A 20,919-nucleotide genomic window follows, 5' to 3' on the forward strand; every position below is an offset into this window, starting at 1 on the left:
ATGTACTTCTTTCTGATAATAACACTCCAAAAACTATCCCCATTAATGCACCTTCAAATAGATTTACATAAAAGGGCTTTACCAATGTTCCTTATATTCATGATGCCCCATCCTCCAAGGGTCTTTGGAAGAGAGATTTTTGAAAAACTAGTCAGATGATATTTGCATTTATGTTTTCTTCCTCTCCATATAAAAAAATTTGCAATAAGCCTATTTAAATTAGCAATGATACCAGATGGAAATTAGAATAAGTGGGCCCAATATATAGTAATCTGGGCGAGAACCCGGCCCGCGATGGAAAGGCACTTAAACTCCCATCCTTGAATTCTTTTATAAAACCTGTCCGACAACCACATCTTTTATATAGTGCGAAGCTTCACACTATATTCGCTGCAAGGATATGCTTAATCTTTAATTTCATCTCTCCTCAGAGCCGCCGGTTTTCTTGCAGTGGATAATGCGCAGATATTGTCATTGAAAGCACAAATTTGAGACAGATCTTTCTAATTCTCAGTACCTAATTGCGTGCATAGTGAAACTGTACACTATTTTCGCTGCAACGATTTGTTAAATCTTTGATTTTATCTTCTCAGAGCCACCGGTTTTCTTGCAGTCGATAATGCGCAGATATTGTCATTGAAAGCACAAACTTGGAGTATTTTTGCTGCTTATAGAGTCTGCATCGTCATTCAGGCAAGAGGAATGTCGACCGTAACAGTTCCACGAAATTGCCCCACCGCAAGCCAGGATTGCCAAGAAATTCAGAAGGCCCTAAAAGGTGTGTTGTCGTGTTGTCTCTGTAAGCTTCTTTCTCGAGGCCGGTACTCCAAACAAGTTTGACCTTAAACTAATCATATGTATTCAACGATTAACGTTTGTTTGTGTTATACCTAAATTTTTGCAATTTCTATGATTTGAATGAGTTTTGAAACCGCAAATATGGTTAGAACACCTAATTTTAACCCATCAATATGTAGCGATCTCGATTATTTTGGAGTCTCAGTATGAAATCCTTTGTGTCAATGGCGTATTGTATAACGACAGATAAATACATGCTCATAGGCAGGGGAGTGGATGAAGAACTCTTGATAAAGATCTTAGCTCATAGATCTGCCTCCCAACGGAAAGAAATAAGAGAGACTTATCAAAGAATGTACAAGGAGGACCTTATTATGCTTATAGATTCTAAGCTTCACGGCAAGCTGCAGGTACAAACTGTATTTTTCATTGTGGCCGGTTAATACATATTACTTCTCAACGCCTTGAATTAGTGAATACAAAGTGCTCCGTAATTTTGGACAAATGAAATAATCATATCCAGTTTATCCTGGAGCTTTCCAAGCTTTGTATAACGCCGTATTTTCCATTTGCCTACGAAAACATTAGTTTACAGAAAGAATCAAAATGCGGCAGCTAGCAGAAATATTAGTACATTAACACAGTAATTCATATAATGTAAATTATCTCTTATTTGAAACAGGATGCAATGATTCTCTGGATGCTTGATAGTTCAGAACGAGATGCACTGATTGTGCACAGAGCCTTGAAGAGTTGGTGCAAAGACTATAATGCTCTTACAGAGGTTATTTGCACTCGAACTACAAGAGAGGTAGCTGCTATTGCAGAAGCATATCGAGCTAGATACAATAAGGATCTAGAAGAAGATATTGCGTCAGAAACACGCGGTATGATCACCAAGGTACTTTGGTGTATTTTATGTTTTTGTTAAAGCTAATAAATTAGATGTTTGCTATGGAGACGTTTAACTTTACTCTTAACCATAATTTTTAAAATATTCCACCCTCGCCATCATGATTTCTTGACATCGATGTTTGCAGCTGCTGCTGGCATTGATATGGTCATCTCGCTCTTCTATATTCAAGGTTAATTTGGAGCTGGTCAGATCCGATGCAAGATCACTTTATGAAGCTGGAAGAACAGGGTCTATCACAAATGAAAGAACCATTTCCAGTACATTCAGTATGAGGAGCAGAGAACATCTCCAAGCTACATTGGAATGTTATCAGCAGATCTTCGGCCAAGATCTTAAAAAGGTTAGTATTGCAAATTTCCTGATTGTGAACGTTTTGGTGCATCCTTTATTCTTTTTCCATTTTCTCAGTACTCTGTGAGAGGAAAATAATGTCGATCATCAAAATCTTTTACAGAACTATACATATCTTTTCTTCTTGTCTGTGACTCAAGTCTCTTCGGTGTCTTTACCCAAATAAGCTTCGTGTTGTCAATAGCCTTCAGATCAATCCTCCTTCACTGGTCCAGAGTCTCCGAGGGATTTCCACCCGTTCCTCACCACGAAGTCATATCAAATCAACTTGTGCACATAAGAATATATTGACTTTTACTATATTATTCCCTATGCTATTCCCTTTTTTTTCACTTTAAGAGAAAAATGACTATCTTTTTATTCAAAAGCAAAAGTTAGTTACATATTCATCCATCTGTGTTCCCAATAGTCTCAGTACAGCTGAAGCCTCATCAGAAGAGGGAAAACTGTGATTCTAGAGTAGACATTCGTCACTGATTATGTGTAACCAAAAATATTTAATTGAATTTTTTGATCACTTACTTATAGACATAGTAAATCAAATCAAATTAAAAAATTGAATATGTGATTATATATTATTGCAAAATCATCGTTATGTAGTGTTATATATCATATTTTTAATTTATATATTAAATTTCAATTATTTATATTATTATTTAAAAGAAAATTAAATTATATTTTAATGTAATAAAAATATAAAACTAATTGGTTATTATTATTTTTTCCAAAGAAAAAATCGTAATCTTTCATTATGAGGAAAAATTACATGTAGTAGATGCCTGTTGGCATATGCTGTATCTGAAGATCAATATAGACCTTTGTACAATAATTTAGTTGTAACAAAAATATGGCCTTGCCATTTCCAGTATCAAAAATGTTTACACTTGTCTCTTTTTTAGCAGAAATATAGATATATACATATTGTTGTGTCTATGCAGTTACTCAAAATAAACAACAACAAAAATATACTAATATAACTAGGGTCTTTCCACCCTATAGTAATCCTGGTCTATATATGGCCTGTGATGATATTGATAGACCTCTGAGCCCAGTTGTTCAACGATTATCCACAAGCCTCGGGGAAGTAGCGAGCCCTCCTTGGAAAGCTTGTCAGCATCTTCATTGTATTCCCTGTGTATATGTTGACAAGAGATCATATTAAATCCTATTTTGAGATTGTATACATCATCCAATGGCAATGATTTTTGTTATTGAACCAACTGATGATTATTTGTGAGTCTCCAAAGATCTGTAAGGAAGAGCAGTTATGTGCAAGTGCAAAATGAAGCAAATGTCTGAGAGTGATAAGCTCAGTGAAGTTATTTGTTCCTTCCCCCAGTCCTAATTTGACTTTGAAATAATGCTGATCCGAGAGGTATAAACAGAAACCCCCCCCACTGCCTTGAGGTTGAGCAGCCCCATCGAAAAAAGCCCATAGCCGAGATTTTTCAATGTTACCAGGTCCCGATAATTTACGGGTGTGTGATGGTTCCTCATCAGGGATGTCATGGAAGACTGCCACTACCTTAGTGATGAGCAGAGGGCAACAGATGGGCTCATTCTTAAAAATAAGGCGGTTTCGGGCAAGCCATATGGTCCAGCAGATAATAAGTGGTAAACATTGTGTTTTTTGTCTCTGGTGCACTGTGATCCAATTATTCGAAGCTTGCAGAATAGTAGGACCCTGCCATGCATTTCTCATTGAAAGTTGTTGTGTTACTGCTTGCCAGAATTGGGTAGCGGATGGGCAGAGCAAGAACATGTGCTCATTTGATTTGGATGCTTGTTTACAAAGAACGCACTGTCTCGGCTTGAAGATGGATCTATCCATAAGCACCTCTCCTGTGGGGGTTTTGTTACTTAATACGCACCACATAAAGAGACGGTCCCAAGGGGGAGCTTTCAGTCTCCATAGCTGCTGCCACCATTCAATAGCATGGTTAGGTTTACGGGGCTGTAGAAGATGTATATATCCCTGTTTTGGACTGTATTTCCCATGGTCAGTAGGAGTCCAAACTAAAACATCAGGGTCTTGATTGAGGGTTATATGCGCTTCGGTCAGAGACTTGAGGTATGATTCCCATGTGTGCTGCCACTGTATAGGAATGTTCAGCTCTTGAACTGTTCGCCAACGCTGCCTAAGAATGGAGCTGTGTTCTTGATCAACAATCTAAGCGATCGTCTTGATATCCCTGTGACTAAGACGTTGTAAGAAGTTCCGAGGGTATGAGGTATCTGTCACCCCCACCTATCCAGGGGTCGATACCAATTCTCACAGAGGAACCATTGTTTATGCGCCATGCCAAATCTGCTCTGATAAAAGGCATTGTCTGTAATATTGTTTTCCATACAATGGATATTCCCCCACGAGGCCAATCTTGTTAACGGACCTAATCCAGAATCTGATAAGGCCCAATGTATTTATGGTATGTCATTGTCGTCCAAAGGTTGTTTGCAGTGAGAAGAGACCAGCTCATCTTTGCTGCGAGAGCTTGGGCAAAATAAGACAGATATTTTAACCCCCACCTCCCCATTTCTTTGGCAGAGCAATGTTCTTCTAGCTTACCCAAGCAAATGTTTTACCTTTCTTATGACCATTCCATAGATATCGGTAGCATATTTGTTGTATACGACTAAGGATTCCCCATGGGATCCAGGCAAGAGACATCCGATATATCGGGGTGGCTTCTAGAACAGATTTAATCAGGACTAGTCTCCCTTCTCTTGAGAGCAATCTATGGTTTCAAATTTTCAACCTCTTCTCCAGTTTGATCACTAACCAGATCCAATCAATAATCCTATAGCTGTTGGGTTTTATCCAGAAACCCAAATATTTGAGACCATCTGAGAGGTTGTGAGGAATGTAATGAAAGTACATTTGTGTTGCTCTGACCTCTTGAGGGGTAGTATGGGTCAGGGTGATCATAGATTTTGTTTGATTTGCTATCATTCCAGTGGCTTTTTCAAAGAGGGTGAGAATCTCATGGAAGGAGGTCGAGTCCCTAATGCTGCCATCTAGGAATATCAAGACATCATCTACAAAGAACAGGTGTGTGAGATGATAGAGTTCATTCATTCTTAGGCCTTTTAGTTTGCCCTCCCTTTTTGCAAAGGCAATGAGCCTATTGAGACCTTCCATCACTAAAAGGAATAGTAGAGGTGATAGAGGACATCCCTGTCTCAGCCCTCAGTCAACATGAAAGAAATGGGATGCCGAGCCATTAATTAGAATGTTGTAGGAGACCGTGTTTATGCAATAGATAATCTAGTTTATGAAAGCTATAGGGAATCCTAAGTGGATAAGTATCATCTTTATGAAGAGCCAGCTTACTCGATCAAAGGCCTTGGCAAGATCAATCTTGAGAATTATGCTTTTCAGATTCTTAGATTTGATAGAATGAATGGCTTCCTGGGTTGTGCCAATGGCTTCATGGATCTGCCTATTATGGAGGAAAGCAAATTGCTCAGGGGAGATGTGATGGGATAGTATGGGTCGAAGCCGATTTGCTATGATCTTAGCAATGATTTTGTAAATGGTATCGCAGAGTATGATTGGACGGAAATCATTGAAGGATGCCAGGGAATCCGATTTCGAGATGAGGGCAATGAAAGTGGTATTGATGGCCTCATACATTCTTCTAGATGTCCTGCACTCTTCGACTACATTGAGAAGGTCGTTCCTGATGGTTTCAAATGATGCTAAGTAAAATTCAATAGGCCATCCGTCCGGCCTAGGGCTTTTATCTTTCTGGAACCATTTAAGAGTCCCTTCAAGTTCGTCTCTGGTGATAGGTGAAGTGATCTCATCGGTTGTATCCTGGTTGACAAATCTAGGAAAATGCCCTGCTACTCGAATAATCTTAGCTAGGTTTGAGACAGGAGGTTCCTTAAAAAGTTGTTGGAAGTGTGATATGCCCAACTGTAAGAGCTGGTGGAAAGTTTTTGCAATTTCTCTGTCAAGGGTGGGCAATTGCCAGATAGTATTGGAGGCTTTTCTTCCTTTGGCATAGTTTTGGAAGTACCTAGTGTTCTCATCCCCTGCTTTGAGCCAGATAGCACGGCTCTTGAGTCTCCAAGATTCCTCCCGTTCCTTCAAGATTTTTTCTCTTTTGTTTTCCAATTCAATCAGATAGGATTTGGCTTCAGCACTCATGAATCCCCTATTGTTATCATCGATAAGGTCCACCAGGGCTGCTTCCATAGATGAGAGGATATGGTTATCCTTTTGATGTTTTTCTTTGGCCCACTTGATAGTGAGCTTCTTGAGCTGAAGAAGGTTTTGACAAAACCTTCAGCCCATGAATGATACCGAGAGGGTTGGTTTTGTATCCAGTGATTAGTGACCAGCTCAATGAAGGAGGGATCCTGTAGCCATACAGAGTTGAACTTGAAGGGGGCCCGTGGTTTGTTTGGTGGACTAGATACTTCCAGGTAGATAAGTGAGTGGTCAGATATGCCTCCTGACCCTATCACTGCCGATAATGAGATAAACGCTACAACAATTGATTCTTGATGACAAATCAGTCTAGTCTTCTAGCGAGGGCGGCCTCCCCAACCCTTCTATTCCTCCAAGTAGGCAGGGGCTTTATCATAGGAACATCAGTAAGCTGGGCCTGATCAAGGAGGTTTTCCATGGTATCTGAGAGTGGATCAATCTGAGCCGATGATCCCCAGGACTCACTATATCCGATAGAAAAGTTAAGATCCCCTCCCAAAATGAAGTTGTCAGTAGAGGACAAGGAGAGATTGAGGAGGTGGTTCCAGAAGGCCTCCCTCCCTTGGCACGACCCATAAACATTCATGACCCTGAAATCCATTCCCAATTTTGCTGAGAAAAAATCGAAACCCATGTATCCCTTTCCTCCCCAGGTCGATATGGGATTTATAGCATGGGGATTGTATCCCATAGCCAGGCCACCAGATCGGCCCATGGCATCCAGGGCAGTGAAAACCCACCCAGGGCATATAGCCTGCAGAATCACTGTAGTATGTTGTGCTTCCCCTAGGGTTTCTTGAAGGAGGATTAAGTCGACCGGTTCCGCAGTGAAAAGTTTGCGAAGGGCTAGTTTTTTGGGAGAACTGGCCAAACCCCTGCAGTTAAAGGAGAGGCATTTCATGGGGGAACCATGTCTAGGGTTTTCTTTTCTCTAAGAACCTAATCTAAAGAGGATTGTCTTCCCAAGATCACCTCTGCCCTAGTGCGAAGGATAGCATGCGAGAGGTATGATTTGCGCCCTCGAAGAGGTTTAGCGGAGGATGCAGGTAGTGTCAGGCCAAGGCCTATGTTGAATAGATGAGAGTCCCCAATGGGAGTTCGCGAACGAAGGTTATAGGGATGAGGGGGTGCCGAGGGAGATGGAGGGAGTGAGGGGGGTTTCACCGGGTGGGTAATGGGGGAGGTAGTGGAATCTACCAAGTGGTGAGGGAGAAGTGTGCAGGTGATGGAGGCAAGGGAGATGAAGCAATGTGAATTCGGTGCAGTATGCATATGCTGTGTAGAAGATGCATTTACATAAGATAGAATAGGGGATGAGGGAAGAGGAATACCCGCTGAACGAGCCGCTTCTGCAGCTGCCCGAGCTCGAGTCAGAGGAGGGGATGGTGGCCCCGAAGGTGTTCCTGAGTCATGCTGCACCGGCTTGGATGAGGTTGCCTTCCGGGGAGGTTCTGGGCCAGCCACTGGATGCTTCCTACTGTTGACAGGAGTTCCTTTGTCGATGCCAGCTTCTTGTCCTGTTGTTGGTTCTTGGGCTTTCACAACCAGAGGGCATTCTTTGAATAGATGCCTGACCATATGACATCTTCGGCATCTAAATGACACACCCTCATAGTCCAAGATCTAGACCCGGGTGAAATTTCGCCATTGTAGGGTTATCCTTTCTTCCAGTCCCTCTCGAGTGTCCAGATGCACTAAAATACAGGCTAATGTTCGATTTTTGGATTGGACAATGGATTTGTCATAATCCAGAAACGTACCTAGGGTATTCCCTATCTTGATAAACACCTCTTCTGACCAATACTGTAGAGGTAATCCTGACAACCTCACCCAGAGAGGCCTTGCTCCGATCTGCTCTCTTTCAGGATAAAAAAGAGGGCTCCATCTTTTGAGCAAAACCGGCGCCATCTCTATATGCCAAAATCGAGCCAGGCCATGTTCGTATTTGGTTATTATTATATATACAAAATAATATTATTAAATTATTTGAAAATAATAATAAAAAGCAAGTTGGTTTTTTTTTAATAAAAACTATATAAGATTAAATGTTATTTTATTTACGGACAAGATATTATATAATTTTATTATATATCTATAAATGATTTATGTTGTAAGTGATTCTTTATAATAAAGGAAGACAAAGATATCGTATAGTTTTATTATAGAAATATAAATAATTTATGATGATGTAAGTGATTCTTTATAATAAAGGAAGATATACATAAAAATATTAGATAATATTTTGTTTGTCCAAAAAATATTATTAATAAAAATAATTTAGGATGACCTGGGTGATTTTTTATTATACATAAAATGATTAAATAAAATTTTATTTTTCCAAAAAAAATTACCAATATAAATGACTTGTAACGATGATGTTATGATTCTTTATAATAAAGGAATATTTAAAAAGTAACGAAAAACTTATCACTTTAGAAAAGACATAATTAGTTCTTTTTTTAATCAATTCTAGTTAATATCAATCAAATACATGAAAATATTAGATGCTTTAAAAGACATAGGGCTTTTTCTCATTAATTAATATCAATTAAGTAGTTTGAATAGTAAGACATGACACTTTAAAAAGACATAATTATTTTTTCTTTATTAACTAAATGCTAGTTAATATCAATTAAATAATTTGAGTAGTGATTTATACTTTGAATAAATTTTATATATCATAATTTCCTTGTATATTAACAAAATTAAGTTGACCAAGCCTTTAAAGTCCATCTTTGTTTTTTAGTTTTTAGTTTTATTGATTTATTCTTATTTCATTTTTAAATATTTTATTATAAAATATTCTTGTTTAATGAATAATATTTATTTAGTCAAAACTAATCGTAATCGTTACATTTTAACCACGGAAAATTTTAGGGGCTAATATTCGCAGATAGGTTAATTTTTAATAGTTTTTCTCAAAAAATGATTCACTGATTTCCATTTTTTCTAAAAATGATTCGCCTACATTTTATAGTATAAAATTATACCTTAAAAATCGCCAAAATTTTATATAGACTAATATAAAATCATTAGATCAAGTTGTGGAGGAATCCATACAACACTTATTTATTTCTTGTCCCTTTGCAGCCTCATGCTGGAACAACATCATCCCCTCTGCACCCCCTATTTGGAATCCTCAACATTCTATTGATGAAGCCTTAAATAACTGGAGGAGAAATTATCCTTGGCAATCAGTGAAGCAAAATCCAGCTAAAAGAGTTTGGAACGCCATTCCTTTTGCTCTTCTGTGGCGTATCTGGATTGCTCGAAACAGTATGATCTTCCGAGATAAAACAACTACAATCAGGCACATTCTCATTAAAGCATCAAGCCTTGCTTCGGAAACTATTGCATCTAAGATAACAAAGAAAATCGATTCCGCCAGCCTATGGGCAGAGGAACGAAATTTTATCTGGAATCTTATTGACAGGACCAGCAATACTCCAACAACAAAGATCAGCAAGCTCAGAGGCAAAGCCGACAATCCTGAATGGAAAATCCGCCTCACAAAAGACGAGTTCAGTAAATGGCTCCTGTCAAAGAAATCTCATTCCTTATTCTTTGACGGAGCTTCTAAATCTAATCCGGGAGCAGCCGGCGCAGGGGGCATCATTCTTGATCCTTTAGGCGTACCTGTGTCCTCTTTTGAATGGGGTTTGGGAAATCTAACCAACAACAGAGCTGAAGCTCTGGGTCTTTACCAAGGTATCTTACAGCTTCAGAACCAAGGGATCAACAAAGCCCTCATTTTTGGCGATTCTGCTATAATAATCAGCTTAATGAATAGCAATAGACAAGCATCCAATCTTTTTCTCCATCAAGTCATCAGTCGTTGTAAAAATCTGTTGTCTCAGGACTTGGAGTACCATTTCCTTCATGTCCTGCGCTCCAACAACCAAGACGCAGATAAGAGAGCTAGTCAAGCCTGCTCTCGGGAAAAAGGAAGCCTCCTATGTAACCACGCGAACCTGCATCAATTCATCCCCTGATTCTCATGATTGCCCCAAATCGTCTCCCACCAATGAACTGCGTCTCTGCCATCAAGAACTCTGACCAAATCCAACCCATATCTGATTTCCTCTGCAGTAAATCTCTGTCTATGCAGTCGAATCTCATCCTTGAAGATATTGACACAGCAAATCAGATCTTGATCAGCAGAACTCGTGATCGCCCCTGCTCCCTCCTTGTGATCTGGTCCTCTTCGTGGGTCTGTTTACACGCTATTTATTCCAGCACTTATCCTCCTCATTTCCTCGGCGCTCCACCCCTTTGCTCTTTTGCCCTCGCTTCCTTCGTTGTGGTTCACTGTAAGCCGAGCCCCGCCTCTATTTCCAGGTCTCCCCTAGACCGTTTCCCTCTCTTTGACTCAGCCTCTCCAGCTTCTTGGCCCCTCTATCCTTTTGTTCTGCTCTGTTGTGGTATATACTGCACAGCTTCAGCGCCCGACTCTCAGACAGTTAGCTCTCTCAGAACTGTCTTCAGACATATAGCTGCAGTAAGTGCGTGCCTCTCTTTTAAGTCGCCTCAAGCAAGAGCTGAAGCCCTCCTCATGGACCGAAGCGAAGATTGCTTGCATTGCCGGGACCTCCAAGCCGAGATCGAACAAGTCAGAACTCATCAACGTCTACTAGATGAAAAAATCGACGCTGCCACAAGGATCCTCACAGCTAAATACGAGGCTGATCTTAATCTGTTTCTGCACCGTATTTCTTCTCTGCAGGAGCAACTCAGCGCCCTCTCAAACACCTGTGCACACATTCAAGAGTCAGTTGAGATCCTCAAGTTCATGATGGACAAGATCAACAGCTCAAACGGACCAAGCACCAGCTCCTCCAGCGCCAGAGTTGCAGCAGTAGACAGCCATCCTGAGGCCTCCAATGCCCGACAGATCAGCCATATCAGCATTGACTAGATGTACTGCAAAACCAGCCTGCTGTTGTCCCAATTTATAAGAATCTATACTTGTATTAGGAACTTACAAACGAACAGTAAAGGCATTTTTGTGAACTGCCATAATGAAACACAGTCACAAGCTATTCCTGTGATCTCATCTTTTGTAAAACTGGAGCTTAGTCTCCTCCAATTTTTTTGAATATATCAAGCAACCGATTTTGTAAATATATATATATATATATATATATATATATATATATATATATATAGATATAAAATCATTAGAAAGATAAATATTTTTACAAATATATTGCCAAACATTTTACAATTTTCATATCAAGGACTAATAATATTCGCCAAGGTTTCTAAACTTTAAGATAAACTTCCATCCTTAAAATTTTCCTTGATTCTAACCATTGGAATTAACTGTCTCTACATGACGCTCTTTTATTTAATTTAATGCCTCGATCTAATTCTCCATTTTTTCTTGACGATGAACCACACTAGATGGTTCGAAACACGTAGACAATACACTTCCAATGTGATTTCTGCCTAGATATTTCCCATTATTCAAAATTATGAATTTTTTTATGTGGTTAGAATTAGCTTATAATGAATTTCACAATGATAACATTAATATAAAAAATAATAAAAATCAATGGAAGACACATAAATTTTATATTGGGTATAAGTTGTGACTAGGACCCAACATTCTCTCCTCTTACCCATAAATTTGGCGGGCACTCTTTTAAAATATATGGTATATCATTTGCATCTAAAAAAATTAAATTAGTTTATCATATATAAGATGTTTTTAGATTCATTATGCTTTTTAAGGATGTTTTTACATTCATTTTTGTTTTCTTTGCCAATTATAAATGTTTTTGTGAAATGATCTATGTATGTTCTTATCAAACTCTAATGAGAGAAATAGAGGAGAAATTGATTAATGTAATGCTTCCATATCCATAATGTCCTATTGTACTTCATTGTAGTTTTTTATGCTTTAACGCTGCAATGAATGAGTTTGAATAGAGAGGGAAATATCACATCCTAAAAATATTCTTATTATCATAATGGTTCTATGCATGGAGATAAATTTGTATCCAAAACATGGAAATTGATTATAAGAAAACATGGCATGGGTTCACCTCTTTAAAGTAATTGTACATGACCTATTGGTTATCTAAAATATGAACCTACTTAGAATATATAACTCCTTCACTCAAGAAAATAAGGTTCTTGAAGGATTTATTCACAAAATTGGGTGTTCTTGGTAGCATTTTAAATAGATACATAAGTTATAGTGTTGTGCAATGAATTAGTTACCAAAGGGAGGGAAATTTATTAACATACAAGTCCAAGGTCTAAAAGCCATCAACTCATCCTTTAAGTTTTTAGCAACTTGTTGTAGTCCATTATGCTATCTCATTTTTTTGTGGGTGAATGATATTGGATAAAGGGGCATGGGGTATCCATCCCTATTGGGTATTGAAAATCCTTTCTTAACCTCAAAACTCTTAGAACCCATAGGACTGATACATGCACACATGGAGGATAGGTCGTAACACACACCATTGATATGAATTAGTTAAAGACATACATGTAAATAGTTGCTTTGGGGTCCATGCTACTACAATAATGTCATCTCAACATCATGAAGTGAAATAATAAAGTGTCATGTGTCATCACCTAAGCCATGCACATCAACATGATGATATCATTAAGGCCTATCCATTAGGTGTAGGTCATACCTAACTAAATAATTACTTAATATTTCTTTTTGGTTAAAATTTTCAACATTAACAATCTATTTATATTTCTTGTTCCTTTCAAGATAGTGTATGTTTTCAACATTATTGTAGTCTGTCCTGACAAATAACCAAAATTACCCCATGGTTTTAATGCACTATTTGAATTATGGTGTAAAGCAAGAACATTAATAATTTCAAAGTTTTGTTTTTTCCTTGTAACCTTCCATAGAATTAACTCTTAGATTTAATAAATTAATGGATAATCTCTCTTTCCTCATAATCCCATAACAACCATACAACTAGATATGCATGAAACTAAACACCATTTAAATTCAAGATAAATATGTTATTTGCTTCTTTAACAATACAATTAACCAATACAAAACAATATTAGTATCTCAATTAATAAAAGGAGATTAGGAGCACAAAAGACATTGTTAATTTCCCATCAAGAATGTCTCTTTTTCCTACTCTTACAACATCTAAAGGAGAACTATCATAAAAAAAATGCATTGGGTTATACAATCATTAAGACTAGAGAACAAAATTTCTATTAAAGCCATATGATGACAAGTCCCAAAGTCTAAAATCCACTTATGATTAGGTCGACATGCCAATGAAAAATGAATATGAGGTTTAGAGAAGTAGAAGAAGAGGAAGAGTCTAAACAAATAGTATACTTTTTCATGGCTACTTCCAATATTTGCATATGCTTCTAGAAATGTTTATCAAGATGAACAACTTTGTCACAAGTTGGGTTATACAATCATTAAAACTAGAGAACAAAATTTCTATTAAAGCCATATGATGACAAGTCCGAAAGTCTAAAATCCACTTATGATTAGGTCGACATGCCAATGAAAAATAAATATGAGGTTTAGAGAAGTAGAAGAGGAAGAATCTAAACAAATAGTATGCTTCTTCATGGCTACTTCCAATATTTGCATATGCTTCTAGAAATGTTTATCAAGATGATCAACTTTGTCACAAAATGAACAAGCCATTAGAGAAATTTTGAGGTCTAAAATGGGCCTCCTAAGGAATATTATAAAATAATAGCGGAAATAATAAAATAATATTAGATTACATCATCAAATTTTAGAGTGAAAAAGAAAAATTTACTTATTCAACTCGTATTTTAAACTTACCTCCCTACGGTTTTACTCAAATTTCAAGAAATATAACTCTTTGGATGCAAAATTTGATTCTTCATCCAAGGAGTACCCATGTTGCATGCTTTCAATGGACCCTGCTACACAAAAAATGAGAAAAACATGGAAAAACATGATTGCAATTACGTTTTTCATGTATCATTTTTTATGTAGCAGGGTCCATCAAAAGTATGCAACATGGGTACTCCTTGGATGATTAATTAAATTATGCATCCAAAAAATGTTACTGCTCAAAATTTGAGTAAAATCGTAGGGAGATAAGTTGAAAATACGAACCCATATGCGGGTGGTTTGAATGACAATTAATGAGTTTAAATAAGTCTGCAGGGAGGCAGTCCTGCCAACTGCCATATGGCTCTGTTAGCCGAGCTCCCACAAGGCCTTTGTCAGCTATCACATGGACTGGTTCGGCTCACCTAAGGCGAACTCGATCTCGCCAGTTTTGGGCTTTAAAGGATAGATATTCTCACAGCATGCCAACTGCTGGCTCATTCATGGCATTCTCAGTTATCCTTATCTATATATGCTCGTCGCCTCTTAGCATTTGCTTATCCCCTGCCGCTCCGTTGTGCAGTGAACCAGTTTTTGATTTCAATGAAGTGTCGTCGCTACTTTATGTTGTCATTGTGCCGTCGGTTATTTCTTCTATGATTGTGCTCCCTTTTCGAAAGTCTCAAGCCATTTCTTCTTTCGTATCTAGTATCCTCCTGGCTCTATGTTTCTTCCATTCAAAAGCTTCCTGTATTAACTCTTCTCCCCTCAGCGGCATCATTATGGTCAGGGACAGAATGCATAATCGATTCGGTGGCAGACGAGGGGGGCGGGGGCGGGGGCGGGGGCGCTCTCAGAGGGCTCATTCTGTGGATCATAACCCGACTCTTTCAGCTCTGCCTGTTGCTCAATCCAATTCGCCTACTCAAAGCCCCTCTGGCAGGCCCTTTTCTCACAATGCATTTCAAACTACCCGCTTCAGGTTTCAAAGTTCCCTCAACAGGCCAATTATCTCGGCCAATGTCACGGTTATTTTTGCAGAAGAAGAGGCCCCGTCTCTGGGTCCAGACAGTTCTCCAGCCGCGCTCTCTCAGGGTAGTCTTGGCACTGAGGATAACCAAGATGCTATGCGGAATTTGGTTGCTGAAGGTAAAAAGGATGAGCGTGGCAAGCATCATAGCAAGAGGTGTAGGACTAATGACTTTCAAACTCCTGGTGGCAGCTCACATGGAACTTTTGTCTCACTGTTCACTCCTGGCTGTTCCAGTGAAACTCGTCCCTCTTCGCCTCCTCAGGGCGGCAGCGGCGCTAATGATGTAGCTAGAGATGGAGAGCCATGGTTTGGCAATTCCTGCCCAGTGATTGAGGAACCTCCAGATCTGGGCTTGGATGGGTAATGCCTCTTGGATTTTCTGTTTCTCCCAGTTTCTCGTTTTGATTCTAGTGGCTCTCGCTGTGGCACTTTTGGAATGAAGATTCAGACTCCCTTTCGGCTTGCTGGAATATAGCTCTTTTTGCTTGGAAATGGCAGCTTGTAGATCCTGTATGGACTCAGTCAGTTCTCTGCTCTTATGCTTTTCGCTCTGATAGTTTCTGACATCTTTTGTATCATTGTGCTTTCTCTGGAATCTATCTCTAGTCCTCCCAATCATGGGATGGTTTGCTGTGCTGTACCCTCTCAGATGCTTAGGCCTGAAGCTACAGTTTGTAACACTATTTTGATTTTCCTATAATAGAATTAGCCCGCCCTTAGAAAAAAAAAAGGTTGAAAATACGAGTTGAAAAAGTAGTTTTATTTATTTTTATTTTTATAATCTTTTTACTTTTTTACTCCAAAAATGGTGAATCATCACCCATGGTTGATTTTGGTTGTACATTTTTGTTTTGAGGCTCATTCTTGACCTTAAAATTTCTCTAATGCCTACATAGCTTCTTCCCCTTTGGTCTCGCTCCCTACTAAAACTTTCTAGGAGGATTTAGTATAAGAGACTTAGAGCTCATGGTGTTTTTGGCTACTTTGAAATACTTCTTGAAGGGGGTTTGGATCCGTTTTCCTTGTGAGAAAAACAATGCTTTCTACTTAGAACTTATATCAAGTGCGCCGTTTGTTTTTCTTATGTATTAAATATTCACAAAAGAAATAAAAAATAGGTATTTTATATGTTTCTCCTAATGCTTCTAGTGAAATAAAATGTAGAGAAAAAATATCAAAAGAAGTTTTGAGCTTAGAAAGAATAGCCATAAGTACTCCATCATCTGGATTAGTGATTCCATAATCACTAAGTTGGGGCTTAAATTTCATGATGTAATATTCAGTTTGAGGAAATTAGTTGGATCAAGAGTTATGTTATATTTCTCTAGTTAATGAGAGTGAATCAAATTCATTTTTTAAAAGAGTTGTTCAAATTTCAACCATGTGTCATGTAGTGTGTTAAGGAACTAAATATGGAATTTCAAATCTTCATATGTCATGATGCTAATTAAACCTTTTGTTTTATCTTTATGATTTCTAGCCATGTTACATGCTTCTCATTGGCAAGTGTTTATGCATCTAAATGCAAGGGTGATCTAAGATAGCCCTTTACTCTTGAGTAGATCCTCCATTTATTACTTCTAGGGAGAATAGCTTGTGTTGATTAATCAAACCTCATGGGATGCCATTTCAAAAATAAAATAAAAAAAGAAATAAAGACTTAGCTAAAATAACTTGTACCATTCCATAGATCTATAAAATAAAACCCAAAAAAAAGGACTCAAAATAGAGTTCACATGATGAAGTTATGTTCTTGGAAAGAGAGCACTCTGTTGAAGAGAAAATGAGTGGATTTGAAGCATTTGAAATTTAAGTTCCATGGAATAGGAAGTATTCTTGGATAACTTGGCCACTTTAGATTCAACTATATTGTGATATTGATCCAAATGTCCACCAAAACTTGCATATTTTAGAAATATCCACATGACCAATTTGCAAAATCATTGTTAATCTAGCTTTTTCAAGAATCAATGTTTTTGCTTAACTACTTTGCAGCCACGTGAGAAAAATCATATGGTCATAGGATCATTGTAAAATAACAAACACACAAATTGACATAGGATATATGTGGTAAAACCCTCAAAAGAAAAACATACACAAAGCAAATAGGAAACACTCTTAATTATTTCTTCTCAATTTTCATCTTGTACAATGAGGACATGGTTCTTTTATTTATAAAGCATACGTTTGCATGCAAACTATTTTTTATTTTCTAGTTCATTAACCGAATAATTAAAAGATTCTTCAAGTTTATTAAAACTTGGGATTTATCCATGTAATGGATAATTACCAATTATTTATTGAATATGAATAATTTATTTGCATCTGTGTAACTTATGTGTACTTAATTATGCGACAACAAACAACACAATTTACACTCATGATTGAATAATAAGTTGGATAAATAAGAAAAATAAGAAAAAAGAGAAAATACATTTTAATAAAAATGCTATCAAAAACAAGAATATGAGAGTCAACGCATAAGTTACTGAGGAACTAGAACATATTTACTTGTATATGTACTCTTTTTAGGGAAAACTATATTTTTTTGAATGTATGTAGAATAATTTATGTTGTAGTTTGGTTAATATTTATGTGATTTATTTTGTATTCTAGTTAGTATTCATCCATGTTAGTATATTTTCTAAGTCTTTCATATCTAAGCCATCACATTTCATTGACATCAGAAAGTTCAACAACTCAACTAAATATTTTATAACCAATGTAGATTCATCTTAACTCTAGATCTATCATGTGCTAAGGGAGATCAAATTCCTTGAGGTGTAAACGTCCCTTTAGAGTGCAAAATTTGAGGAAAGGTTTGCATCTGGAGGGGCTTTATCCTTCTTTGCACATGAAAGATATGGAGCTAATATGGATCTATTGGGTCCGATCATGGGTAACAATGTGAAATTTTTAGATGATCATCATTATATGTATGTATATGTTTGAGATGGACTTGTATATACATCATTATGAATTCAAATAATAACTTAGTAAAAATGTTTAGTGATAGAGATTTTGAGTAATAACAAAATGAAATGACTAATATATTGAATAATAGATATACTACATCATATCATTAAGAAGTGATACGAGGAAGATATTGAAAAACTCAGATTACATGGTAATTAATTTCAATTTGTCTTATTTAGCTTTTCTTTTAGAGGCACCAATGCACTTTCCCATATTTTCATATTGATAATATGGAAATGAATGTTGAAATCAGATACCATCCAAAGTTTTAACTTAATATATTATAATAAAAGTGAGAAGTTACCACTCTATATTTCCAATATTAATAGTTGATTTCTCTAATGTCAATCCCTGGGACTTATGGATTGTTAATCCCAAAGTAAGTCTCAACAAAAATTTCCTATAATTACCCCTTTCAATATGTACAATAGGAATAGTATGAGAGAATAATTTATCCCATGGAAGTCCCACATGGCTATCAAATCTTACTAGAACATATGTGGGAGGTTCAAGAGGGATGTTATAGAATTAAACACAATATGTTCATTTACTGCAAGGGCATCATTTACAAATCCTACATTGGCCTATAAGTTTGAAGTAATCATAACCCTAACTCCAATAGCAAGAAACAACTCATTGTCCATTTTTTCCTCATATACTTCCATGAAGTAGTTGCTATTTACATTTGCAACAACACTACACACAATACATAAATTTTGGAATATCAAACAATACTTAGTGTAATTGTGGAATTCATTATTTGTTGCAAACAAATGTATAACCTTATGAAATGATTCTTTTATTAAAAATTCATATTACTATTTATATATTTCATTAATAATTTGTAATCTTTTCTAACTAGAATTACATACATAACCTTCATTGATAAATATCGAAAGCATTTATGATCATTGATTTGTCCTTCTTACTTGAGAAAAACAAAAAATTAAATTAAATTTAAAAATATATAAAAAAAACCATCCTAATATATAATTATTATTAAATATATTCACTATATAAATGAATAAGGGCTTTAATACTCCTTTTATTTAATACATTATATTATATTATTTAATATTCCTGTTATATTATGATGTTTTTCTAGGCTCTTAAAAAGAGAACCAGAGGAGCAACTGAAGATGATCTTCGTGCAGTTATAAAATGTCTCCAATCTCCTGCAAATTATTTTGCAAAGGTAATGTTAAAAATGCTCATCTATCAATTTATCTTATAAATGTGTTAGCTTTAATTAAACGTTTATTAAATTTAAAAGGTTGAAATGCAATGTAGAAACTCATCCATATATTATTATATTTTTAAATTATAACGAAATAATATATAACTCAACTTGCAAAATATAAAATATTTTTAAATTTTGTCAATAGATTGTTGTTGTAACTTTAAATTAAGAATGGTTTGGTGTGATGACAGGTATTAAATATATCAGTGAAAGGATTAGGAACCGATGATGACGTTCTTACTAGAGTTATTGTCACTCGGGCTGAAGTTGATATGCAAGAAATCAAACGCATATATCTTGCAAGATTTAAGGTATCACTGGAGCTTAGGATTGCAAAAGATACGAGAGGAAACTTTGAGGCCTTCTTACTTGAACTTATCTCATAAAGATCTGTATCCCTGGTTATTTAAATAAATTTACTTTAATAAAGGGGTGTTGTTTGATATCTCGATGTACATATTTCATATACATGATATTAAAATATGTTTTCATCCAATGCAAAAAAAACCAAGGGTTATTTCAAATGTATACAATTCTTTAATTTATAAATTTAATTAAATAATTCAATTCTTCTCTATAATATAGTTCAAATTAGTTCAATTAAATATTAGGGAAGGAACAATATTTTCATAATATGTTTTCATTTTTTTACTATAGAAATTTTATTCTATTTATTAGTGTAATGCAAATTATTGATAAATTTGGATTTTGATTTTTTTTTAATATTAAATAAAGTTATTTTTAAGAAATAAATTTATGATGTTTTGTTTTCATGGAATATAAAATAAATAGTGATAAGGTGTATTATTAAGGTATTTTTTATGTTAAGGTTTTAAGTTGGAAATTTATGGACACAAATCCAATCATGTTAAAAGTTGTTGTGGTTTAGGTTCACTGCAATCTTTAAATTATTTTGATGACTTAAATACCTCAAAATCCCAGTCCCATAAATCATGGACAAAATAACACACCAAACAAAATCTATAAATTCTCTTAATGTAAATGAAATATAACATAATTAATATATTTTTGCATACAAATAAAGCTATAATATATTCAGTTAAAAAATACATAACGATAGTTTATAGTAGGGCGCTTGAGATGGTATCTGAGGCAATGGCTCTACTGATGCACACCTTCAGCTTGCTAGGGTTCACGCTGCAGCTGATTTCAGCTAAGATATCTACCTTTCTGTTTTGGTGCCAATAGCTCCTCGCTGACATGCATTGGTTCTTGGCTCTAGGGTTTTTGTAACGATGCTACTGCACAATGGTTTTTTGCATCTGTTGGTGGGCATCATTTTTTGCGGATAATCTATCACTATCTGTCAGCTGAGATGGGAGATGACTTGGTAGATTATTCCGAGGACACCTACGACTTGGTGCCCATTAGGACGGTTTCGCCACCTCATCTACCTGTTGCTACCTCCCCCATCTCCTTGCAACTCCCATCTTCTCTGGTCGGCGGCCCTAGGGTTTTTTCAGCGCCCTTTTTCTCTCATCCTTGTGCCCCAACTCAAAATTTTGTGCCACTAGTTGACCCTTGACCCTCCTCCTTGTCGTTCACAGGTTCTCAT

At 36.5% G+C, this 20,919-nt stretch overlaps 1 protein-coding gene across 2 annotated transcripts; it reads left to right on the forward strand.

The window, feature by feature from the left end:
- Positions 1-330: 330 nt before the first annotated feature.
- LOC149154452 (annexin Gh1-like) lies at positions 331-19,844 on the forward strand. Of its 2 annotated transcripts, none has more exons than XM_089440311.1 (6): positions 331-778; positions 1,063-1,208; positions 1,481-1,699; positions 1,839-2,054; positions 19,209-19,298; positions 19,535-19,844. In XM_089440311.1, exons 1-6 carry the CDS (start codon positions 703-705, stop codon positions 19,727-19,729), a joined length of 942 nt encoding a protein of 313 aa, XP_089296437.1. In that variant the 5' UTR covers positions 331-702; the 3' UTR covers positions 19,730-19,844. The 2 variants fall into 2 exon arrangements, with proteins under 2 accessions (XP_089296437.1, XP_089296436.1); XM_089440310.1 differs by having other exon boundaries at positions 335-778; positions 1,045-1,208; positions 19,535-19,840.
- The last annotated feature ends 1,075 nt before the right edge of the window (positions 19,845-20,919 follow it).

This window comes from Pinus tabuliformis, chromosome 9 (genome assembly GCF_031772625.1).
Source record: "Pinus tabuliformis cultivar Carrire ecotype Pingquan chromosome 9, CPIR1, whole genome shotgun sequence".
Taxonomy (NCBI): Eukaryota; Viridiplantae; Streptophyta; class Pinopsida; order Pinales; family Pinaceae; genus Pinus; species Pinus tabuliformis.